At 41.7% G+C, this 26285-nt stretch overlaps 1 protein-coding gene across 11 annotated transcripts in view; it reads right to left on the reverse strand.

Annotated features, from left to right (window-relative positions):
• IRF2 (interferon regulatory factor 2) overlaps positions 1 to 26285 on the reverse strand; it is a 158987-nt gene that overhangs the window by 81241 nt on the left and 51461 nt on the right. For 5 of the 11 annotated variants that reach the window (XM_033943347.1, XM_033943262.1, XM_033943281.1 and 2 more), the window contains exon 3: positions 16448 to 16638. The exons of the other annotated variants lie outside the window; for them this stretch is intronic. In XM_033943347.1, the coding sequence (XP_033799238.1) occupies positions 16448 to 16477 (30 nt within the window). In that variant the 5' untranslated portion in view covers positions 16478 to 16638. The remainder of the gene's footprint in view (positions 1 to 16447; positions 16639 to 26285) is intronic. 11 annotated transcript variants of the gene reach the window in all.

A 26285-nucleotide genomic window follows, 5' to 3' on the forward strand; every position in this document is an offset into this window, starting at 1 on the left:
GGGTTTAGGTTGGAAGATGAGCAGCTCCGTTTTAGCCATATTCAGTTTTAGATAGTGTTGAGACATCCAGCCCTTTAAAATAGTGCTTTTCTTCGGCGCGCCGTCAACCTTGCGCTCAGTTGTCTGCGCTCAGTTGTCGGTGCGCCGATGTCTCGTGCGATTTAGTCCCGTCACTCTTGGCTGTCAGCATTTATTTGGATAGTAGTGATATCCAGGCCCTTTTATCAAACAACTGTAAAAAGTGGCTTTAAACACAGTTATGTGGGTCACTCCTCCGCACTAAGGCTATTTTTACCACTGAGATAAAAAGGCCGATTTGCAGACTTTTTAATAGCCACCACTTTGATTGTAACCACACACAAAAAAGTGGTATATCAAGCCCTATCACCTTTACCTTTTCCCTTTACTGTATTGAACCTTATAATAATAATTTTATTTTTATATACCGCTCTACCTCATAGATCTAGGCGGTTCACATATAGTACTAAAAATATACAAACAGTGAATAAAAGTACAAAATCTAAAAACAACAAAAATTATACAATAATTGAATAAAATGCATTCACGAAAATAGATAGATATTCCTTAAAAAGTACAACTGTAAAATCAATGTGCAAATTTCCAACCCATATTCTGAAACATCAATTTACAAACTTTTCGAATAAATCAGTTTTCAATAGTTTCTTAAAGGACATGTATGAATGGGCCTGAGAAATAATAGAACTTAGCCATGAATCCATTTTACCTGCCTGAAAACCAAGCAATTTGTCAAAGAATCTCTTGTAACGAAAAGGCTTAATAATCAGGAAAACAAATAAGTATTGCCCTCGAGTTACTCTTTTGGATTTATATCTTTCAAAACACAGAGACAAGTAATTATGAGCCATACCAAACACTACTTTAAAACTGGTGCAACCAAACTTAAACAGTACTCTAGCCTCAAAAAGCGACCAATGCAACTGTTTGTAGGATGAAGTAATATGATCATGTTTTTCCAGGCCCCAAATTAAACGGACTGCCTTATTCTGTATAAGTCTAAGCCTTTTTTGAAGCTTTTTTTGGATCCCACATATTATTATATTACAATAATCCAGAGCACAAAATATTAGCCCTGCAGTATTTAGTTGCCACATATTGTTTTATATGCAGATAATCAGTGCTGAAGGCAGCCAACTTATACCCAGATATTCAGCACTGATTATGTGTATATAAAACAATATGTGGCAACTAAATACTGCAGGGCTAATATTTTGTGCGCTCTATAGGGTTCAATACAGTAAAGGGAAATGGTAAAGGTAATAGGGCTTGATATATCACTTTTTTGTATATGGTTACAATCAAAGTGGTTTACATATTTTAGATAGGTACTTATTTTGGACCTGGGGCAGTGAAATGTTAAGTGACTTGCCCAGAATCACAAGGACCTGCAGTAGGAATCAAACTCACAACCTCAGGGTGCGAGGCAGATGTTCTAACCATTGAGGCTAGATCACAGGACAGCTGGTTAAAACCAATGTTTCCACTCTCATTTATTTATTTTTAGTATTTATATACCACTTATTACCTAAGGTATTCAAACATTTTTCCCTATCTGTCCTGGCAGGCTCACACTCTTATCTAATGTACTTGGGGTAATGGGGGATTACGTGACTTGCTCAAGGACACAAGGAGCAGCATGGGATTTGAACCCACAACCTCAGGGTGCTGAGGCTGTAGTTCTAACCACTGTGCCACACTCTGTCATGTCTGGTTATAAAGCATATTTCATTCAGAATGAAGGGGCAGTTTATTCAAGTTTTATTAAAAATTTGATTAATCGCGTATCGTAACTTCTAGGTGATGTACAGTATAATAAATGGAAATAGGTATAATCATTAAAAAATAAGTATAAAATACAAACTAACAACATAGACTGACATACTGGTTGACTTTATGTCAACATTATTATCTTATTTTAAAATTTTCATTTCCAAAATAAAATCCCAGCCTGCGGATGTATTGACCTGATGTTTTATTTACATTTCTGTTTTGCTTATTGTTCCTTATATAAATTTAGAAAATTTGTATCCCACCTTTTTAGATCAAAGTATGTTCAAGGTAGACAGAATACAAAATAAAAAAGAAACTTTTATAGTGCTACATTTTTTTTTTAATTTATATACCACTTATATCTAAAAGGTTTTATATTCAGGTACTTTATCATAATTCCCTATCAGTCCAGGTGGGCTCAAACTATCTGGTGTACCTGGCACAATGGGGGGATTACGTGACTTGCTCAACTGTTTGGGATTAAGTGACTTGCTCAGGGTCACAAGCAATTGGTCACATTGATATTAACAGAGTAAAAAAAATTGTCATCTGCAGTACTGTACAAACACATAACACACAAACGTAGTTAAAACATAGCAGGTACACTGGACAATTTACGCAGCAAAATGGGTATGACATTAGAGTCACCATCCAGCCAAAGTTTGTCTCATAAACCATCACCAACTAGAGCACTAGAGCAGAGTTTCCTAAATTGTGGTTCAGGACTCCCAGTGCATCATTATTCTGCACCAGGGAGGGGTCTAATGCTCTTATTGGCCCAGACGCATAAAGCCCCACCCAAAGGAGGGGGCCTTAAACAACCTGGGCCAAACAGAGCCAGGATGCACCGGGGAGGGGAAGGCTCGCCATTTTGAAGAGTAGGCATCCCTCCAGCCAGCCATCTGAAAATAAGGTAAGGAGGGGGCATCAGAGGCACAGGGAAGGAGGTTGCATGGCAGCGGGAGACATCGGGCATCTCTCTGTTGTGTTTATTTTTTTTATTGTTTGGGTTTTTTCCCATTTATTTTGCACATGTGCCCATCACTGTAAACAGCTACTATAATGGCTGCAACAGCAGCCCGTTGGTTTTTTACGCTATTTTTAAAAAAATCTAAGCACGAGTCCTTTCAGCACATCTCTTGTCCAGTCCTTCTATTCCATTCTCTCTCCTCTCTACATCTTTCCTTTCCTGAGTTCCTCCAGGCCATACAGTTCATGGGAATATGGATGGTGAACACTGGCTTCTCTGAGGCTTATGCCACAGCTGAAAATGATTTTTCCACAATTTCTTTTATGCTTTCATGTTAAACAGCGTACTATGCTCTTAATTAAATACTATCCTCACAAGTGTGAGCTCTGAGCGTGTCCTTGGAAACTGTCAGAAGCAGCTGCTTGTCTCGGTTTCACTTGGCTTTAGACATTATACCGTTAAGTATTTTTACCATAGAAACAGGAAATACATGCTTCTGAGGTGCAACTTGTACTTTGATACAGCGATCAAATGACAAAGTACAGCCTTTTTTTAATACGGCACAAACTAAAATCATAAATACAATCTGGGTTTAAACATTAATCTTTGGGCACAGAATGTGGGTGTTATATGTCTGAAAGGAAAAGAACTGAAAGACATGCTGAACCAATACTTTTGCTCAGTGATCAAAGTTGGATTTGGAAAGAGCCTTTGGCAAATGTACAAATACATATTGTAAAGTGGAACATATCACTCTAGTTATAAATGAAAGGGACTAACAAAACAAAGTGAACAAGGCAACAGACCAGATGGGATACATACTAGGTAAATTAGGTTAGCTCCACTGACAGTTCTATTCAGTCTCTCTTTAGAGACAGGAGTTGTTCCAAAGGTCTACAGAGAGGAACCACCCTTCTTTATGAACATGGAAACAGGAAGGAGACAGGTAAGCATTGACCAGTTACCTGACTTCAGTCATTCCAAGGGAAAAGATACTGGAATATATTGGATCCCATAACTTTCTGGATTGAAGGAAAGAGATCAGAACAGACAAAATGCTTCTGATCAACTTCTTTGACTAGGCAACTAAAAATACCAGATCAGGATGAACACCAAATATAAAATATTAAGATTTCAACTGTCCTACACAGAAGAACCAAGTACACTTCTCCCTCCATATTCGTGGTTTCCATATCTGCGGTTTCACTTATTTGCGATTTTTGGGCTGCTGACTCTTCCCCCACAAATTACGTCATCACTAAAGTTCTTTTTCCGTTTACAGCTCTGGGTAAAGAATCGCTGCTGCGAAGGCGTCTTAGATCAGGGACAGGGGGGGGGGGGCTGAGCTGGGAAGAGCTGCAACCCCGGCCCCAAAGAGACAGAGGTATGTCACAGGCAGACATGACTCTTACTGGGAGGAATGGAAGTTTTGGTTCGTTTAGCCGGAGAAGGGTAATGTGTTGCTGGTCCGAACAGCACTTCGGCTAGAAGGGACGTGGTGGACTTTGTTACAGGAGCAGAGGACGGCAGTACCCCTCATTGAAGTAAAACCCAGCCGCTTGCAGTATTTCCCATGGATCGGTTCTTTTGTGCTCCTGATAATCGGAGGTGCCTTCCTACTTCCTCAATCGCACCATAATGGCACTCCCTATGCTATAGATCCTGTTAATAATATTGGATTTAACAGTTTCATAAAGCTTGAGAATTATGAGAAGCAGCAGCTGTGTTTTCATTTATTTTAACACCAATTTTACTTTTAAAAGTATTTTAAAGAATTTAAGGTAGCCTGATTCCTAAAAATGTTTTTCTCATTTTGTGCCTATTTCCCAAAACTGCGAATAACTATTGAAACGTTATTCACAGTTTTAATACAAAAAACGCTAACTTTTACAAAAACACGACTAACATTTTAAAAAGTTAATCGCATTTTTTTTTGTATTCACAGCTATGTTGTGCCCGCATCCTCCGCGAATACGGAGGGAGAAGTGTACTGTAGCATGGGTTTCAGAGGAACAGACTGCATTAGAAACAGAAGGCAATGGTAAATGAGTTCAGCTCCAAGACAAAAAGGCATAACAATTGGAATAACATCAAGGAACAGTCCTTATCTGGTCCTGTGACAGATGAGTTAGCAGGAAAGGTCTATATTTTAGCAAATGGCACTCTTGAGGGTCTAAACACAAGGAAGAGTGAATAAGTAGTTGGCAACTCAAAATTGGAAATAGATTTATTACTCTTTTCCAAATCCACGTTCAAGGTATGCTACATATTAAGATACATGGGGCCCAATATTCAAAATGATTTAAACAGGCAGGAGAGGCCTGGTCTTTTAAATCATCTGTCTGGGGCTAACCAGGAATTTTCAGAGGCACCTAACCGCACACTGCTGCTGAAAATGCCCAGTTAGTGTCCAGCTAAAATCAGCTATTTAAGTGTGTTCCAGGGTCAGAGTCAGCGCTTAGCCAGTTAAGCAGGGCAGGGTTAATTCTTTGAGGGCCCATAGGCACACAAGTAAATTGGGCCCTTTGCCCCATCCCACCCCCATTTATTTACCTATCTTGTTGATAGATTTGTTATCATGACTCATGGAAAAGTAGAAAATCTCATGCCGTATTTACGTTCCCTTCAGCTAAGGGCTATAAAAGTAAGAAACATCATGGGCATTGTCTTTCCTATCAAGCAGCTCATTTCGACAAAGAATTTCGCCCATTATTGACCAGATCAACATTGTATAAACATTACAAAAAACTTTTCTTTTTTCTAAATTTTTGGCTAGCTAACTCTTTGTGTATTATATTATCCCTGTATTTACTCGTAGCATAATCTTTTGTAAACCGCATTGAACTAAGGGTTATGCGGTATAGAAATCCGTCATTATGTTATGTTATTTCCACTTGATTTCTTTTTTCTTTTACTTTAAAATTCAAAACAAACAACAAAGATTACCATACCAGTGCCAATGTACAGTTTTTCTTCTATGCAACCCTCAAACATCTCTGAACAAATCCCCCCTTCCTTCCTAGAGGAAGAAATCTTCAGCCAGCACGATTTTGGGAAGCCCACCAATTTATATTTTGCACTTGCATAGGAGGCATGGGGCATTAGCAACAAGAAAATTTAGTGCCTATCATTTTATTGGACTAAACGAAAAACAAAAGGAACTGCAGACGAAATGTACAAGATGCAGGCTATGTTTATTATATCAAATATCAATGCGATTATATAATACCATCCTCCTAACCTAATCGGTGAGTCGGGGGTGTCGCGGGGCAGGAGGGCTTGGGCTCCATCCTGCCCCGAACGTAATCGGGGAGTCGGGGGTGCCGCGGGGCAGGAGGGCTTGGGCTCCCTCCTGCCCCTAACCTAATCGGGGAGTCGGGGTACCACAGGGCAGGAGGGTTTGGGCTCCCTCCTGCCCCGATGTCGTTGGGCGGGGGAGGGGGGTGTCACGGCTTGACAGGGCAGGAGGGCTTGGGCTACCGACTGCCCAGATCGTTGTGGGGGGGGGGGGGTGGATTCTGTAACAGGTGTTTTTGACAGACACCGGTTACAGCAGTGGTTCCCAAACCTGTCCTGAGGGACCCCCAGCCAGTCAGGTTTTCAAGATATCCCTAATGAATATGCATGAGAGAGATTTGCATACCTGTCACTTCCATTATATGCAAATCTCTCTCATGCATATTCATTAGGGATATCTTGAAAACCTGACTGGCTGGGGGTCCCACAGGACAGGTTTGGGAACCAATGGGTTACAAAATACAGCTTATAGGCGAAGGATTGGCTCCTCCTTCGCTTAAAAGCCCTTGTTTTGGACGTTTGGGGCATAGGCTTTTTTTAGGTTGATTATATGGTATAAGTTTAGACGTAGTGGTAGTCTGGGCGTTTAAAACAGCTGAACGTAGAGGCAGGCCATTATCAAAAAAAAAAAACAACCTCCTTTTGGACTTTTTTTTGATAATGGACTTTTTCCCTGCTTCTACCTTCAACGTTTAAGGCCTTAGGCCAAAAGGGGACTTAGACAGGTTTTTTTATTATGCCCCTCCACGTTTTTTTAATCCACTTTACAGTGGTTTTCAAATAGAGTCAGTAACACATTTTTTCCCTTAGACAAATAAATTTTGAGACCTCACATATTTGGCCTTAAATTGTTCATCTATGCTGATGATATTCAGATTTTGGCTCACTTACACTCACCTTCTCCTCATGCTATGGCTATATCCTCCAAATTTAACAAAATTGCCAACTAGCTTTTCTACATTTTTTAAACAAATATGCTCCCTCTGGTCAATACTGTCAGTCATTCATCCCTTTGGATTCTAGTTCTTGCCCTCAAAATTGTATTAGTGCAGTTCTCTTTACTATGGCATTTCATTATCTCAGACCACAAGATTACATGACGCCAATGGAATGATAGTGAATGATTCAAAAAGCATTAAAAAGAGATGGAAAGAATATACAGAAAATTTAGACAAACAAAGCAATGAGGATAACATTGGGAAAATTGAACTGGAAACTGAAGCTGATGAAGAATCAGATATTTTAAAAGAAAAAGTCATAGCAGCGATTAAAGCTTTACTGAAAAACAAGTAACCTGATATTGATGATATTCCAATTGAATTAATAAAAGGCTCAGAAGGTGTTATCATTGCCCTCACTCAACTGTGTCAACAGATTTGGAAGGAAAAAACATGGCCAATGGAGAAGATCATTGTTCATACTATACCAAAGAAAGGAAACACCAAGGACTGTAACAACTACAGAACAATTGCATTAATTCCACATGCCAGCAAAATATTGCTGAAAATAACAAAAAACAAAGGATCCAATCACACATTAAGCAATAACTACCCAAAGTTCAGGCTGGTTTCAGAAAATGTCAAGGAACAAGAGGCATTATTGCCAATGTTAAATGGATATAGGAAAAGAGCAAAAAATATCAAAAACCCCTATACCTTTGCTTTATCCACACAGCTTTTGACTGTGTGGATCACAATAAACTATGGAGAACTCTAGTGCAAATGGGAATGCCCAAACACATAACTCAGCTGATAGAGAGCCTATATGAAAATCAAGAAGCTACAGTGAGAACTGAATATGGCAATACTAATTGGTTTCCAATAAAAAGTGGCATCAGGCAAGGATGCATCTTGTCACCTTATCTGTTCAACCTGAACGGTGAAACTATCTTCAGAAAAGCAAATTCGAAAGAAGAAAGAGTCTGTTTCAAAGTTGGTGATCGAAATATAAACTATGCAGATGATACAATGCTCATCAGCAGCAGCAAAGAAGACATGCTGTATCATTGGCACTAACAATAGAAACATAGAAGATGACGGCAGAAAAGGGCCACGGCCCAACAAGTCTGCCCACTCTAATGATCCACCCCCTAAATTCTTCCCTGAAGTGATCCCACATGCTTATCCCATTTTCTCTTAAAGTCCAGCATGCTGCTGGCCTGAATTACCTGCAGTGGAAGACTATTCCAATGATCAACCACCCTTTCTGTGAAGAAGTACTTCCTGGTGTCACTATGAAATCTCCCACCTCTGAGTTTCAACGGATGTCTTCTTGTCGCTATAGGTTCTTTAAGAAAAAAAGATATCCTCTTCTACCTCAATACGGCCTGTCACATATTTGAACGTCTCAATCATGTCTCCCCTCTCTCTACGCTCCTCGAGTGAGTATAGCTTCAACTTACACAGCCTTTCCTCATATGGGAGATCCTTGAGTCCTGAGACCATCCTGGTGGCCATTCGCTGAACCGACTCCATTCTCTGCACATCTTTTTGATAATGCGGTCTCCAGAATTGTACACAATATTCCAGATGAGGTCTCACCATGGATCTGTACAACGGCATTATAACTTCGGACTTCCGGATGACGAAGCTTCTTCGGATACAACCCATCATTTGTCTAGCCTTGGATGAAGTTTTCTCCACTTGATTGGCCGACTTCATGTCTTCGCTAATGATTACTCCGAAGTCCCGTTCTGCTGTAGTTCTTGCTAAGGTCTCACCATTTAGGGTGTAAGTTCTGCATGGATTTCAGTTGCCAAGGTGCATGACCTTACACTTTTTGGCATTAAAACTTAGTTGCCAAGTTGAGGACCAATGTTCCAGTAAGAGTAGGTCCTGCATCATGCAGTCGGGCACTGTGCTTCTGCCTACTATATTGGCGTCATCGGCGAATAATGCAATTTTCCCTCGAAGCCCTTGAGCCAGGTCCCTTACCAAGATATTAAATAGGATCGGACCCAAGACCGAACCCTGCGGCACTCCACTGATCACTTCTGATGTTTCGGAGAGTGTACCGTTCACCACCACCCTCTGAAGTCTACCACTGAGCCAGTCTTTTACCTCTGCGAATATGTCAAAAATGACTTTGTGACTCTGTGAAGCAGTCAGGTGCGCAGGTGGTATTCTTGCCCATCCTCCCTATCGAAGATAAAAGCCAGGGCAGAGAAGCTTGCATCCTGGAGATGAATGCATGGCTACATGGATGGTGTCGTCGAGAGCGTTTTGACTCCTGGACCATGGGATGATCTTCCAAGGGCTGCTGAGTAGGGATGGTGTGCATCTATCAAAGAAGGGAAGAAGTGTCTTCGCCAGCAGGCTGGCTAATCTACTGAAGAGGGCTTTAAACTAGAAGTGATGGGGCAGTGTGATCAAAGCTCCCGGGTGAGTATAAGTCCTCAGATAAGTAAATCACTGAATGCCTCTACACGGATGGGAAAAGGGGGCAATGTCTGGAAGGCAGTATATACTAATGCTTGAAGTATAGGAAAAAAAAAATTCTGGATCTAGAAGCTGTGATGGAAGAAAAGGAGTTGGATGTAGTGGCAATCATAACATAACAGTTTATTTATATACCACAGGACCGTGAAGTTCTATGCAATTTACAATGATTAAAAATGCTATAAATTGAGTAGAACTAACAAAGTTAGAGATTGGTGATTAACAGTTCTAGAGATCAATTGTTGTGGGAGATTGTGCAGTTCAGCTATCAAAGTACTTCCGGAACAGATATGTTTTTAGGTGTTTCCTAAATTCCCCATATTTATTAGCATGCATAATTAATTGTTCCAGATCTTTTCCCCATAATGCAACTTGAAAAGAAAAAAAGATATTGATGGTGTTTTTTAAATTTACATCCTCTAACCAGTGGTGAGACAAACTTCAGGTGTGAGCTTCTCATATGTCTATTGGTGAGAAAGAGAAAAGGTCAATTATATATTTGGGTGCTAGACCAAATAGTACCTTGAAGCAAAAACAGCCAAATTTGAACTTGGCACGTGCTTCCATTGGCAACCAATGCAGGAGTCAGTAGGAAGGGGTTACATGATCGGATTTCTTCAACCCAAAAATCAGCCTGACCGACGCATTTTGCACCATATTCTTCTGGGAAATTGCCATATGGGCGATATTACAGTAATCAAGATGGCTCAATATAAGGGATTGTACCAGAATTCTGAATGATGAAGCTTCAAAGTATGCTCTAATGGACCGAAGCTTCCAGAGAATAAAAAAAAAACACCTTTCTGACCAAGAAGTCCACTTGGTCTTTCATGGTTAGGCCCTGGTCAAGTATTATCCCTAGAACCTTCACTGTAGAGTTTACTGATGCTTAGTGATGCTTTAGTGTCAAGACATGGTTCACAGATGTAATTATACCAGGCTATAATCTTTTCAGGAAAGACAGGGTAGGAAGAAAAGGAGGAGGAGGAGCATTATATGTTAAAGATCATATTAAAGCCATACAATTGCAGGATCTGCAGGGCAAGGAAGAAGCACTGTGGATCAATTTGGAAAGAGGGAATGGTGAATATATTTACATTGGTGTGATATACAGGCCTCCTTCACAGACGGAGGAAGTAGACAGAGATTTAAATAGTAGACATTCAGACTATATCTAAAAAAGGGGAAGTCACGTACATTCCTCCTTCCTCACTGTTCATGCATCTGATGAGTTGGAGCTTGTGGAAACTAATCTGGAGGGTACACTGAGTCAGGGTAGTGGCAGGGGTGTGGTTTCAAGATTGTATTTGGCTTTATTGACTTTCTCTGACCCGGTTGCTCCTTATAGGGAGCGGAGCGCTGGGAGCATATCTTCAAGTTACTTTTACTACTAAACAGTGGCTTGGTGTTCTTTCTTATTTACTTCAGGTTTCTATGGCTAGCCAGCTGACTGAAAATGGACACAAAATATTGTTTCGTTGTTTCGTATTGCCCCCCTGTCCAACTCCAGTCATGGTATCGTCTGGGAGAAGGGGAATGTTGATGTGGTTGTCATGGTCATGGGGATATGTATCATATTTGGTGGACCTGTCCCAGCTTGGGCTCTTATTGGAATTCAATTTTTGCATTAGCTTTTCAAATCACTAGGGTACAGTATCCAGAGCGAACTGAATATTGCTTGCTTAATTTATGCCCCACAGGGGTCCGGCCCAGAATACATAAATTGGTCTCTTCTGTTTTTGTTGCAGCTCGGCTGGTCCTTGCCCGGGAATGGAGGACATCATCCATCCCAACTATGGGAGCTGTCTGTCATAAATTGGACTATATCTTTTTGATGACTAAATTAACTACCCTGCGATTGAACCACCTGACTCCCTTTTATAAGATCTGGGATCCCTTTATCACCTGGAAGGAATCTCATCCGTAGTTTGTGATGGTTTATTGGATGGCTCTCTCTTTATTTGATTTATTTATTTATTTTTTTCGTGAAAGGGAGAGGGGTGGGTTTTATATGGCAAATTTTATATTTTTGATTCTTGCTTTTCTGGTGATAGTTTCTGCTGTTTGCTTTTGTATCTTTTGCCTTTGGGTCATTGTTGCTTGTACTGTTGGTTGTTTGTGGCAAATTTCAATTAAAAAAAGGGGAAGTCTTGCTAATAGGTGATTTTAACATGCCAGATATTGATTGGGGTATCCCTATTGCAGGGTCTTCTAGAAGTAGGGAGATTCTGGAATTCTCTACAAGGAGAACTGTTCCAGCAGTTGGTAATGGAACCCACATGGGATGGGGTCATACTGGACTTAGTGCTTACAAACGAGGAAGGTGTTTCTGATGTTACAGTGGGTGATCATCTGGCATCCAGTGATCACTGCATGGTACAGTTTAATATTAAGCTGGGTATAGAGAGGTCTCATTCAAAAGCAAAGGTTCTAGACCAGGGGTGCCTACACTTTTTTTGGTTTGCGAGCTATTTTTAAAATGATCAAGTCAAAATGATCTACCAAAAATAAAATTTTAAAAAACACAAAGCACACTATACGCAGAGAAATTGTTAATTACAATTTATATTTGGGTTTTTTTTCAAAGAGATCAAGGCAGATGACTTTAAAATATGCAATGTCACTTCAATAACAACTACACAAAAATAGACAAATATACCCCCTCCCTTTTTACTAAACTGTGATAGCAGTTTTCAGCGCAGGGATCTGCGCTGAATGCCCTGCGTTGTTCTCGACGCTCATAGGCTCCCTGCACTAAAATCTGCTACTGTGGTTTAATAAAAGGGGGCCTTAGTGCAAAATATTGACAGCAGATATAAATTTTCAAAATGGACACATTATCACTAAATTGAAAATAAAATCATTTTTCCTACTTTTGTTGTCTGGTGATTTCATGAGTCTCTGGTTGCACTTTCTTCTTCTGACTGTGCATCCAATATTTCTTCCCTTCTTTCTGCCTCCAGCATGCTTCATCTCCTCCAGACTTCATTCCATTCCCCAAACAACATCTCTGTCCTTCCATAAGTCCAACTTTTCCTTCCTCTAACCCTGCCCCCTCCCCTTTCTTTCTTTCTCTCTCCCTGACCCCTTTTCTTTCTTTCTCCCTGCCCCCCTTTCTTTTTTCTCTCTGTCTTTCTTTCTGTCTCCCTGCCCCCTTTCTTTCTGTCTGTCCATCTTTCTGTCGTCCTGCCCCCTTTCTTTCTTTCTTTCTCTCTGTCTGTCTTTCTTTCTGTCTCCCTGTTCTGCCTCCCTGTCTTTCTTTCTGTCTCCCCTTTCTTTCTTTCTCTCTTTCTGACCTTTCTTCCTCCCCAAGCCACCGCCGAGGCTGTCATCTGGGAACATGCCCCTAAACCGCCATTGCCACCGAGTTCTTCCTGTTTCCCGATGCTGCAACAGGCCAGCAGTGACTGCAGAAGTGCCGAGCCCAGCAACCTTCCCCCCGACGTCAATTCTGATGTCAGAGAGGAAGTTCCGGACCAGGAAGCGATTTGGGGGGGGGGGGGAGAAACTGGTGGACCCAGCAATTCTGCAGTCGCAACTGGTCTGTTGTGGCATCGGGGAACAGGGAAAATGCAAAGGCAACGCAAGTCTATCGCGGAGCCCGGGATAGGCAGCGTGGTCGACTCGTGTTGCCTTTGAGATCGATCTTTTGGGCAGCCCTGTTCTAGACTTTAAAAAAAAAACTTTGTTTGGATGTGGGTTTACGTCAAGGAATTATTGTCTGGATGGGAACATCTACAAGGAGAGGAAATGTGGTGGGCAAAACTGAAAGGAGCGATTGTAAGAGCAACAAACCTTCTTGTGAGGCAAGTAAATAAAAGTAAGAGGAAAAGAAGGCCGCTTTGTTTCTCAAAAGTAATAGCCGAGAAGGTAAAGAATAAGAGGTTAGTTTTCATAAACTACAACAGATCGCAGAAAAAGAAAGACATGCAAAAATATCTGGAAAAGTTAAGAGAGGCTGGTCGTGTAGTCAGGAAAGCAAAGATGCAAATGGAAGAAAAAATAGCTGACATGGTAAAACGGGGACACCTCACAAATTGTGATAGGAAGAAGTGCAAAAGTGACATTGTGAGACTCGAATGTGAAGGAGAGAAATACGTAGAAGTTGATAAAGAAAAGGCCGAATTGCTTAATAAATATTTCTGTTCTGTGTTCATAGCTGAAGCGCCGGGAGCGGGACCGCAGAAGACAAATGTGAATAGGGATGGTGGAGTAATAGATCCTGATCGATTTTCAGAGGGTTATGTTCCTGAGGAGCTAGCTAAAATAAAGGTAGACAATGCGATTGGGGCGAATGATGTACATCCGAGGGTACTGAAGGAACTTAGGGAAATTCTGATAGCTCCGCTGACTGACCTTTTCAATGAGTCTCTAGAGTCGGGAGTGGTACCAGAGAACTGGAGAAGGGTGGATGTGGTTCCTCTCCACAAAAGTGGAAGTAAAGAAGAAGTAGAGAATTACAGGCCGGTATGTCCGACTTCTGTGGTAAGCAAATTAATGGAAACACTTTTAAAACAGAGAATGGTCAAGTTTCTAGAATCCTGTGGATTACAGGACCGGAGGCAACATGGATTCTCTGGGTGACCAGAGAATTGGATAGAAGATGTGCGCTAGATATGGTATATTTAGATTTTAGCAAAGCCTTTGACAGTGTTCCACACAGACATCTAATAAATAAATGGAGTGCCCACGGGATAGGCCCAAAAGTGATGGGCTGGATCAAAAAATGGTTGAGTGGAAGGTGACAAAGGGTAATGATCAATGGAGATCGCTCTGAAGAAAGGAATGTTACCAGTGGTGTGACTCAAGGTTCTGTTCTTGAGCCTGTTCTTTTAACATTTTTATACATGATATTGCTGAAGGGTTGTCGGGTAAGATTTGCCTCTTTGCAGATAATACAAAAATCTGCAATAGAGTAGACACGCCGGATGGTGTGAATAACATGAAGAAAGGCCTGGTAAAGCTTGAAGAATGGTCTGAAATTTGGCAACTAAAATTTAATGCTAAGAAATGCAAGGTCATGCATTTGGGCTGCAAAAACCAGAGGGAATGGTACAGTTTAGGGGTGAACTTATTTACACAACAGAAGAGCGGGACTTGGGTGTGATTGTATGTGATGATCTTAAGGTGGCCAAAGAGCTTGAAAAGGTGACGGCAAAAGCTAGAAGGATGTTAGGTTGCATAGGGAGAGGTATGGCCAGTAGGAAAAAGGAGGTATTGATGCCTCTGTATAAGACTTTGGTGAGACCTCATTTAGAATATTGTGTACTATTCTGAAGGCCGCACTTTCAGAAAGATATAAAAAGGATGGAGTCGGTCCAGAGGAAGGCTACTAAAATGGTATGTGGTCTTCATCATAAAAGCGTATGTGGACAGACTTAAAGATCTCAACCTGTATACTTTGGAGGAAAGGCAAGAGAGGGGAGATATGATAGAGATGTTTAAATACCTATGTAATATAAATGTGCATGCGTCGAGTCTCTTCATTTGAAAGGAAACTCCGCAATGAGAGGGTATAGGATGAAGTTAAGAGGCGATAGGCTCCAGAGTAATCTAAAGAAATACTTTTTTACATGCATGGAACAGTCTCCCAGAAGAGGTAGTGGAGACAGAGACTGTGTCTGAATTCAAAAGGGCCTGGGATATGCAAGTGGGATCTCTCGGAGAGATAAAGAGATAATGGTTACTGTTGATGGGCAGACTAGATGAGCCATTTGGCCTTTATCTGCCATCATGTTTCTATCTACCAAGAAAAGTCAAAGTCGAAAGTCATAACACAGGATTAGAACTGAATATAAACAAGACGAAGATCATGAACATGCAAAATGATTAAGATTTTGAGCTTGAAGGTGATAGAATAGAAGTCGTACAGGATTTCAGTCTCCTGGGCTTTCTTGTAAACAAAGAATCAACTAGCAGAGAGGAGATACTCCGCAGAATAGCACTTGGTCGCTCTTCAATGAAGGCTCTCGACAAAGTATTCCAATGCAAGGAGGTAACACTCTAAATGAAGATCAGACTTGTCCACACACTCATTTTCTCAGTGGTCAGTTATGAATGTGAAAGCTGGACACTACGGAAACAAGACAGAAAGAAGATTGACTCATTTGAGCTTTGGTGCTGGAGAAGGATTTTAGGCATGCCATGGACCGCCAGAAGAACTAACAAATTGATTCTGGAAGATATCAAACTGGCTATGTCACTCGAAGCCCACATGATGAAGTTATGACTGTCTTATTTTGGTCACACCATCAGAAAAGAGAGATCACTGGAGAAGGAAATCATGTTTGGGAAGATTGAAGGAACCAGGCAAAGAGAATGTCATGCAATCAGATGGCTGGATACATTGAAAACAACCATGGGGATGATGCTGGAGGACCTTTCCAGACTGGCACAAAACTGATTTCTTTTTAGATCCGCAATTCATCAAATCGCTAGGACTCAAGCATGAGTCGATGGCACCTAACAACAACAATATTACAATGTATCCAGAACATGACCATTAAATTGCTGTTTAATAAGAAAACATATGATCAAGTCACCCTTCTTCTTATCTCAGAACACTGGCTACCTGTGGTCTTTCAGGTCATGTAGAAATATTTGCCCATCACTCATTGGGTTTTATAGTCTGGAACTCACTCCATCATTTCTGTTTGATCTGCTCATAGGATATACTCCACAGTGTACCTTTGGATCTTCCAATCAACACCTTCTCACTGTCCTGTACCAATGCCACATTTGTTTGGATACAATCTATAGTTTCTGTTTTAAAAGCAGGGGTCCCATTCCTCTGGAATGGACAGCCTCTTTCTCTCAGAGCTGAATCCCCATTCTCAAGATTTAAAAGTGCCCTCAAGACTCATCCCTTTACTCAGGAGTTCCCACAATCATAATCACACAAGCCAATTTTTTTCTATTGTCCTCAGTATATTACCTCTTGTTTGTCTCTCTCCTCTTCATCCATTCTAACTGTAATTAGTGACTTTTTCCTTTTATGCCTTCCTTCTGTATGTTGTCTGTGTTTAGTTATACTGTAGTATATCTTGTTATAACCTCCTCCTATCCCATTTGATTATGTAAACCTCTTAAGTGTTCTTTTATGATTTGCAGTATATCAAAAATAAACTAAAAAGGAATGGAAAGGGGATAGGATTTAATATACCACCTTTCTATGATTACAATCAAAGCAGTTTACATATTATATACAAATGCTTAAAATAAAACTAGTAAAATCACCCCAAGTTTAATAATAAAAGGCATGTAATAAATGTAAATTCAGATTTTATGTATACACACCTAGGGAGAAAGGAAGATAAGAGGAAGGATACAATGTCATTCTAGTAATTATGGAGGTTAACTTTATAAACGTTGACCTAGGTCAGGAGGCTAGTTAGGTGTTCAATTTAAACATATTTTATAAGGCTATACAAGCACCCAAATATTTTTTATAAAATAGCATCACAAAACCAGTTGAAATAGTGCTAAAGCACAGTCACATACTAGCTTGGGAGCTATTCATAAATGGCTGAAGTGTGCATATAATTGTGCATTTTATAACCTATATATGCAGTTTATGACTGTCCATGCTCCTCCAAACATGTCTAAACCCAGGTCACAAGAACACACCCATTTATCAGATAGCATACTTTGTACATAAGGGGTAATTTTAGAAGAGGCCTTTTATATGCATCTAAAGACACGTACAAGTGGAAAAAAAAACAACTTTTATTAAATAAATCCAAAAAGATGGAACTAATGCACTAGAAGGTCCAAGAAAGCAACAAGGCAGTTGATCTAATGTCAAGATGAAGATTTAGTAGCAGACCAAATAGACAGTCTGATCAATTAAACTACTTCAACCCACAGATAAGCTACAAACCAATGCCCAACACGGTCATGTTTCGCCCTTCACTAGGGCTACATCAGAGGTACCACCAAAATGGTGTATAAATGAAGATTCACTGCTACGGTAAAACTCTTTTCAAATCGCAGACTATTTAGTCTGCTACTTTATCTCCAATAATGAACTAAAGGCAAGCATTTTCCAGCTACTCCAGCTGACAAGGTATTCCTTCAAAGGGGAAACACCCAAGAGCAGTGTGAATAAATTTAGTAGCACCACATTCCATCAATAGCTGCATACGAGTTTGAGCTAGAAGCCCAAAGAGATAGGAAAATACTGCCAGAACAAAAATAAAATTAACCATGCAAGATTCTCAATCAGATTCTAACAATTCTGTTATAACTGGAGTAAAAAATAAAAATGACCATCACTCTGATCATTTCTTTACTTTAACATTTCTGTTATTGTCAAAGTTCCATCACAATTCAATAATGGATGCTCCCTCTCTGAAATGTCCTATACAGCCTCTCTCAAATGTCCTATACCAAAAGTTTTACAGCCCAGGATCAACGGAACTTGGACGTTGTGACTTAGACCATGTAAAACATAGTCTAAGTCACAAAAACCCACCTAAAGTCACCAGATAAGCACTGCAAACACATAAAACAGATACACACACACTACCCCAGTGATCACCGACCCCCACCCCCATAAAAATATTAATCACACCTTGCAGAGTAATGCATTTGGGGATTAATAATAGGAAGGAACCGTATATGCTGGGAGGAGAGAAGCTGATATGCACGGACGGGGAGAGGGACCTTGGGGTGATAGTGTCCGAAGATCTAAAGGCGAAAAAACAGTGTGACAAGGCAGTGGCTGCTGCCAGAAGGATGCTGGGCTGTATAAAGAGAGGCGTGGTCAGTAGAAGGAAGAAGGTGTTGATGCCCCTGTACAAGTCATTGGTGAGGCCCCACTTGGAGTATTGTGTTCAGTTTTGGAGACCGTATCTGGCGAAAGATGTAAGAAGACTTGAGGCGGTCCAGAGGAGGGCGACGAAAATGATAGGTGGCTTGCGCCAGAAGATGTATGAGGAGAGACTGGAAGCCCTGAATATGTATACCCTAGAGGAAAGGAGAGACAGGGGAGATATGATTCAGACGTTCAAATACTTGAAGGGTATTAACGTAGAACAAAATATTTTCCAGAGAAAGGAAAATGGTAAAACCAGAGGACATAATTTGAGGTTGAGGGGTGGTAGATTCAGGGGCAATGTTAGGAAATTCTACTTTACGGAGAGGGTAGTGGATGCCTGGAATGCACTCCTGAGAGAGGTGGTGGAGAGTAAAACTGTGACTGAGTTCAAAGAAGCGTGGGATGAACACAGAAGATTTAGAATCAGAAAATAATATTAAATATTGAACTAGGCCAGTTACTGGGCAGACTTGCACGGTCTGTGTCTGTGTATGGCCGTTTGGTGGAGGATGGGCAGGGGAGGGTGTAGATGGGCTGGAGTAAGTCTTAACAGAGATTTCGGCAGTTGAAACCCAAACACAGTACCGGGTAAAGCTTTGGATTCTTGCCCAGAAATAGCTAAGAAGAAAAACTTAAAAAAAAAAAAAAATTTTTTTTATTGAATCAGGTTGGGCAGACTGGATGGACCATTCGGGTCTTTATCTGCCGTCATCTACTATGTTACTATGTTTAAAATTCAGCCTCCAGACCATCACCTGGCTACCTGGCATAGGAAAGTCTAGTCGTTCAGCATAGAAGCGGCTTAAGCCGTCTTGGGGGGGGGTTAGGGACCCATAGAGAGGTGGACCCATGCCCATAAGCCCCTGTAATCACTGCATTGATACTTAAAAACATGTGCATTCCCCTATAAACCCCCAAAACCTTTTTGTACTGGCATATAAGTGGCTCCTGCAGCCATAAGGGCTACTGGGGTGGAGATAAGTGGGTCTAGGGGATTTTGGAGGTGGTTTGGGGGGCTCACCATGACCTATAAGGGAGCTGTGAAGAGAAGACATGGCACCCTTTTTGTGAAGCTCACAGCAGTATCCTGTAAGGTATCTCACTATTTAGGTGGCATGTCTGGGTGCTCAGTCCATCACTTTGCAGACCCCTCCCACATTAGAGAGTTGCGCGGGGACAGAAATCCCAACCGTCCCCACCCGTCCCCGCCAAAGTCCCAACCGTCCCCACCCGTCCCCGTGAGGAATCCCACCCGTCCCCGTGAGGATTCCCTCTGTCCCCACCCGTCCCCGCGAGGAATCCCCTCCGTCCCCACCCGTCCCCGCGAGGAATCCCCTCCGTCCCCGCCCGTCCCTATAAACTTCAGAAATAGTTATTTCATTTAATTATGCTACTGAATTAAAGGCTCTGGTAGAAACCCATTTACAAATAAGCAAAAAGACTTTATTAATTTGAAAATATTAATTGGGAAGAATACATACTTTGCAAATGGGTTTCTACCAGAGCCTCTAATGTTTATAAATTTTTATCAACACAACTAATATACTACTTTATCCTGAAGCAAAATAAAAAAAAAGAAATATAATTCTTTTCCTACCTTTGTTGCCTGGTTTCTGCTTTCCTCATGTTCTCATTCAATTCCTTCCATCCACTGTCTCTCTTCCTTCTGCATCTTCCATTTGCTCTGTTACTGTGCCTCTCCCTTTCTTCCCCCTTCCAAATTGGTCTGGCACCCATCTTCTTCTCTCCGCTCCCCCCATAGTCTGGCATCTGTCTTCCCTGCCAGCGTCTTCTCCCTACTCTCTCTTCCCCATTTCCTTTCAGCGTCCTTCTCCCCATGTCCTGTCAGCGTCCTTCTCCCCCCTCTGTCTTCCCCATGGCCTTTCAGCGTCCTTCTCCACCCCCCGTCTTCCCCATGTCCTTTCAGCGTCCTTCTCCACCCCTTTGTCTTCCCCATGTGCTTTCAGCATCCTTCTCCCCCCCTCTGTCTTCCACAAGTGCTTTCAGAGTCCTCCCCCCCGCCCTTCCCATGGCCTTTCAGCGTCCTTCTCCACCCCTTTGTATTCCCCATGTGCTTTCAGCGTCCTTCTCCCTCCTCTGTCTTCAAGTGCTTTCAGAGTCCTTCCCCCCCCCCTCCCGTCTTCCCCATGGCCTTTCAGCGTCCTTCTCCCCACTCCTTCTCTACCGCCCCGGGTGCAGCACAGCCGGCCAGGTCCCCTTACTTTTGTGGCACTTCCCCGACCGACTGACAACAGCCCCGGTCCGACAAACCTCCCTGCCCTTAACTGCGAATCTAAATTACCTTATTACAGCTGCTGTAAGAAGATAATTTAGATTCGCGGCTACAGGGCAGGGAGGATTGTCGGGCCGGGGCTGTTGTCGGTCGGTCGGGGAAGTGCCACAAAAGTAAGGGGACCTGGCCGGCTGTGCTGCAACCGGGGCGGGGTGTGGCGGGGCGGACCGCCCCCTCCCTTGGTAGCCACTCGAACTGCGAGGCTACTCTCCTCCTTACCTGCACTGCCTGCAGCACAGAGCCAAACGGAAGTCTTCCCAATGTCAGCGCTGACGTCGGGAAGACTTCCGTTCGGCTCTGTGCTGCAAGCAGAGAAGGTAGGGAGAAGAGCCGCGCGACTGAGTACATCCAGCCCCGCAGGAACCCCGCGACCCTCGGAGGCGTCCCCACGGGATCCCCGCGACCCTAGGGGGCGTCCCCACGGGATCCCCGCGACCCTAGGGGCGTCCCCACGGGATCCCCGTGACCCAAAGGGGGAACCCGCGGGATGCCCGCGGGTCCTGCGGGATTCCCGTCGTCCCCGTTCCCGTGCAGCTCTCTATCCCACATCCAACAGGGCTTGTTCTAGGCGTTTTTGACTTAGACAAAAAGTTGGATGGAAATGTGGTATAAAGATGGACAATTTAGCGGCTTGGACGATCAGATCAGCAGGACGTATAATTAGACGATTTTTGAAACAAAAAAATTTTGGACGTATTTTTCGAAAATGTGTCCTCGGTTGTTTTTTTACTTTGGACGACTTGTGACGTTCCTTTCGATTATGCCCCTCTAAGTATAAGTCTAACCAAGAGCTGATTTTTTCCAATTTTTTGTTTATATGATTTATTTTAGTTAAATCGCTTAAATCTATTGGATGAATTAATTGCACATCATCTGCATAAGCAAACATAGTAAAGCCAATGGATTGTCCTAGTGTTAAAAGGGGTGCAAGGAAAATATTAAAAACTAAGGGAGATAAAATTGAATCCTGTGGGATACCATAATCTGTTGTAAATGGGTCTGATGAAGTTTTATTAAACACTACCTTAGAGGAACAATCTGTAAAGAAAGATGAGAACCAATCCAAGACCTGGTCTGTGATTCCAATGTCGTTCAGACGGGCCAGTATGAGCTTATGATCAATTGTATCAAATGCAGATGATAAATCTAAAGAAATGAGTAAAACAGACTGATGGTGATTGAGATGTCACCTGCAGCATAAGGACTACTGGGGTATAGTAAATTTTGGGGAGTTTGTTTATTTGGGGAGGCTCACCATAAATTATAAGGGGTTCTGGTAAGATATACATCTGGCAATCTTTTTTTTAATTTTAATTTTTATTAAAGATTTGAAAATTATATCCAAGAACATACTTGTTTAAGAAATACAGAAAGAATTGTACAAACAGGAAATTAAACAAAAAAATATATAATCTATAAATCTTTCTTAGACCACAATCAGAGCAAGAGTCAAGAAATCCAAGTGAAATTAAAGAGGAGATTCTTCTATCTTAGAAAACAACAGTTGTCCCACAATTCAAATTAAACTGTTTAATAACACTAAGCATTCCCAGTAACCAATTTCTTCATATCAATAAATGCCCTTAGTTGTTCTGGGGAAAAGAACACATATTTTGTCCTTAAATATTTTATCATGCAATTTACAAGGATAAGAGAGCAGAAATGAGACACCCAATGAAACCACTTCAGGTCTCATGACAAGGAATAATTTCCTTCGTTCTTGAGTTTGTCTGGTAACGTCTGGAAATATCCAGACTTTTTTTTTTTTTTTACCACAAAATTGTACCTGAGAATTTCTAAAGAACATTTTAAAGACAGCATTAATGTCCTGTTCAAACACAAGACACCAATAAAGTTGCTCTTTCAGTATTTTCAGTGATAGTAGATTCCAATAAATTCGTAACATTTAAAGGAACATTAACTGGACTTAGTTGTAAATTTGCTGGATCCGATCCCATCTTTTTTCTTTGGCAAATAGTAAATACAGTTTACTGGCGGGATATTGTCAGAGGAAAAACTCAAATTTCAGACAGGTATTTTTTCAATAGGTCAATGGGAGTCATCACCAGAGATTTAGGAAAATTGAGAATTCTTATATTCAATCTGCGATTCAAATTTTCTATTTGTTCAATCTTTCTATTTAGAGCAATTCTTTCTTTTACCATCCCGGATGTTAAGTCTTCAAGTTTCTCAGTCTTGACCGAGACCTTTTTTAATTCTTGAGAAAATTCTACTTTAGTCCCATCCAATTTCTTTCCCAGAATATCAACTGTACTTACTAAAGCTGAAACTTCATTTGAAGTCCTTGATATTGAGATGTTTAGTGTCTGGAGAGCTTCCCAAATGCTCTCCAGAGTGATTGCTGCCAGTTTCACTAGCTGGGAAGTAGCCTGCACTACTCGTCCCAGCTATCCATGCTCCTCTCCGAATCTTGTGGCAGTTGCCCTTTGGATTGGGGTTTCCCCGGATGAGCACTCCTCACCAGGAACCACCAGCTGTGCCGAGGGAAGAGCCGGAGGCGGTGGAGGAACAGAGCCCGGAGGGGAGAGTGAAACATCAAAGTCCAGCTACTCGACGGCTCCTCCCACCAAAGAGACAGCAGACTGCACTATGGGCACTTGTGGAGACAAAACTTTGCATAGATCGCTGAGCAGGTAGGGAAGTGCCTGCCACCAAGGGTTCAGGCCGCATGTTCCCCTTTCTCTTTGAAAGAGGCATTTTTAAGGTAACAACGGGAACTCTGGTCTATAGCTCAGAAACGCTCCACTATACTGCCGCCATCTTGGATCCCACCCTCACATCTGGCAATCTTTATGTGAATCTCACAGCAGCACCCTCTAAGGTGTCACACTGCTCTGTTGGGATGTCTATGTGGCCAGTCCATTAATAAGCTGGCCCCTTCCATATCCAAATGGTCTGCATTTGGAAATTTTCAACATGGATATTTTTCTGATTGAAAATGGGGTATAAAGTTAGACGTTCCAGTGGCCAAAAACATCTAAGTATACAATTTCCAAAAAATTAATTATATTTGGCGTCCAGCAATTGCCATTCGAAAATGGTCATTTCTGCTCCTCCGACTTTGGGCGTCCAACTGGAAATATCCAAGTGAGATGTGGATGTTTTTGGGGGGGGTTTAATGCCCCTCTAAGCTACTTAGAAAATTGTTACCGATCCGATAGCTTTCGGTTGTCTCAATGTAATCCACCAACAGTAGCAGAGACCAATTTAGTTACTGGAACTCTCTCTACCTCACTCTTAAAAGTGTTTATCAGTAACAAATTTAAGGGCTCCTTTTTATTAAGGTGGGCTAGCGTTTTTAGAGCATACACAAAATTAGCACATGCTAGCCAAAAAATTACCATCTGCTTAAAAGGAGGCGGTAGCGGCTAGTATGCGTGGCATTTTAGCGTGCCCTATTCTGCGTGTAAAGGCCCTAAGGCACCTTTGTTAAAGGAGCCCTAAATGTAGTTTACTGGGAAAGCCTGTCTATGATAAATATTTTGCTATTACTACTACTACTACTATTATTATTATTAATAAATATTTCTATAGAACAAGTAGGCATAGCAGTATTTTACAGATACTTACTGTAAAACAGAGATCATCATTCCTCCTTAAAACTTCACATTAAAAAATTCACATTAAAAAATTCTAATGCTTATTAAAATAAAATTAATACCATAACTGTGTGCAACAAACCAAGAAATGTCCAAAAACTATGAAAAAAATATCTGTAAAACAAACAGATTTTTGGGGGGTTGCTTGAAAATTGGGGCAGTCTGACCTGAAAACAAATAAAATGACCCCCAAACAACTTTCCCACTGACATCTCTAGAGCTAATCTAATACCTAATATAAAAGGGTCTGGATAAGAAAGAGGATTTTTTTGGGGGGAGGGAGGATTTAAAAGCAATCTCAGAGAGTGGGTCTAGGCATAATGGGCCAAGACACCAATTTAGTAAAGCTGTTTTCAACTGGATCCTATTGCAATTGTGACATGAAGCAACTTTCCTGAGTCACACATAGTGGCAGAGATGAGGTCTGAATTATGCCACTGGATGTTATATGAATTTTATTTCATTAAGTTTAACCCCTTCATATGTTGCCCCTCCCCCCCCTCAAATCAGGGAGTCAAACCTTTCAAATTTAAGTTTAATTCCAGTTTGGGTTCAACCATTATTTAAGCTGTTCCAGTTTGGTTCTGGTTCAGGCTCAGGCCAATGAGGGTGCAATAACCACTTAAGTTCCCTGTAACAATTTTTTTTTACAAAATAGGGGAAGAACAAGCTAATATACCTAAATTATCCCCCTACCTGCTCCCCTCAGTGCATTCATCTTCCTCTGTCCTTCACTCCATCCTGCTCTTTATGTAGATAAAATGCAGTCACTTCAACCTCTTTCCTAATCATTTGACATAAATGACCCAATTTTTACTATATTTGATTAATTGTTCAAAGTATAGGAGGCAGCTCTGTGGGTGCTTGTACACTTCCAATATTTTTTCCTGTAAGTCTGGAGATATGCCACAGCAAGCTCCCTGCTGCAGAGCTACAAGAAAACTCAGGAAGGAAGCTTCTGTATCCTAGTTACTGCTCCCTCCTCCCCCTGCAGCCTGTCCAATAGAATACAGGGGAGGAAGGAGTTGCTGTAGTCTAGCAGCTGCCAATGGGGAAGGCAAGTGTAGCAGATTGACATGGACAAAAGGAACAGACAGTTTCAGATAACGTTATTGTCATGACAATTTGACCTATGTTCCAAAATATCTATAGCAGCTAACGTAAAAATGACTGAGAGGTACTGGGAGAGGAATGAATTTTGCAAGAAAAGAGTGAAGGTAAAAAAATGAGATGTAGTGGGAGAGGAATAAAGAAGGCAAGGAAGAGGTGAAGGGAATGGAAAGACACTGTTTAGGAGAGACAATGCTGCTCTGAAATACTGCAAGAGGCAGAAAGGAGCTGTTAAGGGAAAAGAGGCTGGGTGAGGGGGGATAGGAACTGATAGTGGGGCTGTGGGGGAGGAGTAGAAACAGACTGGGAGGGTGAAAAGAATTCCGGGAGAGCATAGGCTGTGTGTGGGCAGATTGCTGGCAGAAGGAGACATGATCTAGGAGAGAAGAAGGAGAGAAGGCAGAGGAGATACAAACTGCAGAGAGAAAAGGAGCTGAAAAAAGATGGAGGGCGGCTATGTGGCAGTAGGAAAAGAGGGGTCATGGTTGAAAGACATGAAGGTGAAAAAAGAGTGAGAAATGGAGGAGGGAGTAAGAGTAGAAGAAAGTGAGATAAGAGAAGCTGTAGAGAGAAACCGTGGAAAGACAAATATACATGAAGGAAAGAGAAATGATGAGGAAACTTGGCTAGTAAAAAATCGTGAAAGCGGGCATTATGATAAAAGTGACAAGGAAATTTCCATGGGATACCACCAACCCAGGGGACCCCCAACGCCAACGTAGACCCACCCAAGCATGATCCAAGACTTCAATGGGACCCAGGAGCACCCTCCTGAACCACAGGAAGCAAATCCCGGGAAAGGAGGATAAGATCAATTCGAGAGAGCGTCCCATGAGCCTGAGAAAGATGTGAATAATCTCGCTCCACTGGGTGCAAAACCTGCCAAACGTCCAGTAGGCCCAAGGAAGAAGCCATTAGCAAAGCCCCAGTG

This window comes from Geotrypetes seraphini, chromosome 1 (assembly GCF_902459505.1).
Source record: "Geotrypetes seraphini chromosome 1, aGeoSer1.1, whole genome shotgun sequence".
Classification (NCBI taxonomy): Eukaryota; Metazoa; Chordata; class Amphibia; order Gymnophiona; family Dermophiidae; genus Geotrypetes; species Geotrypetes seraphini.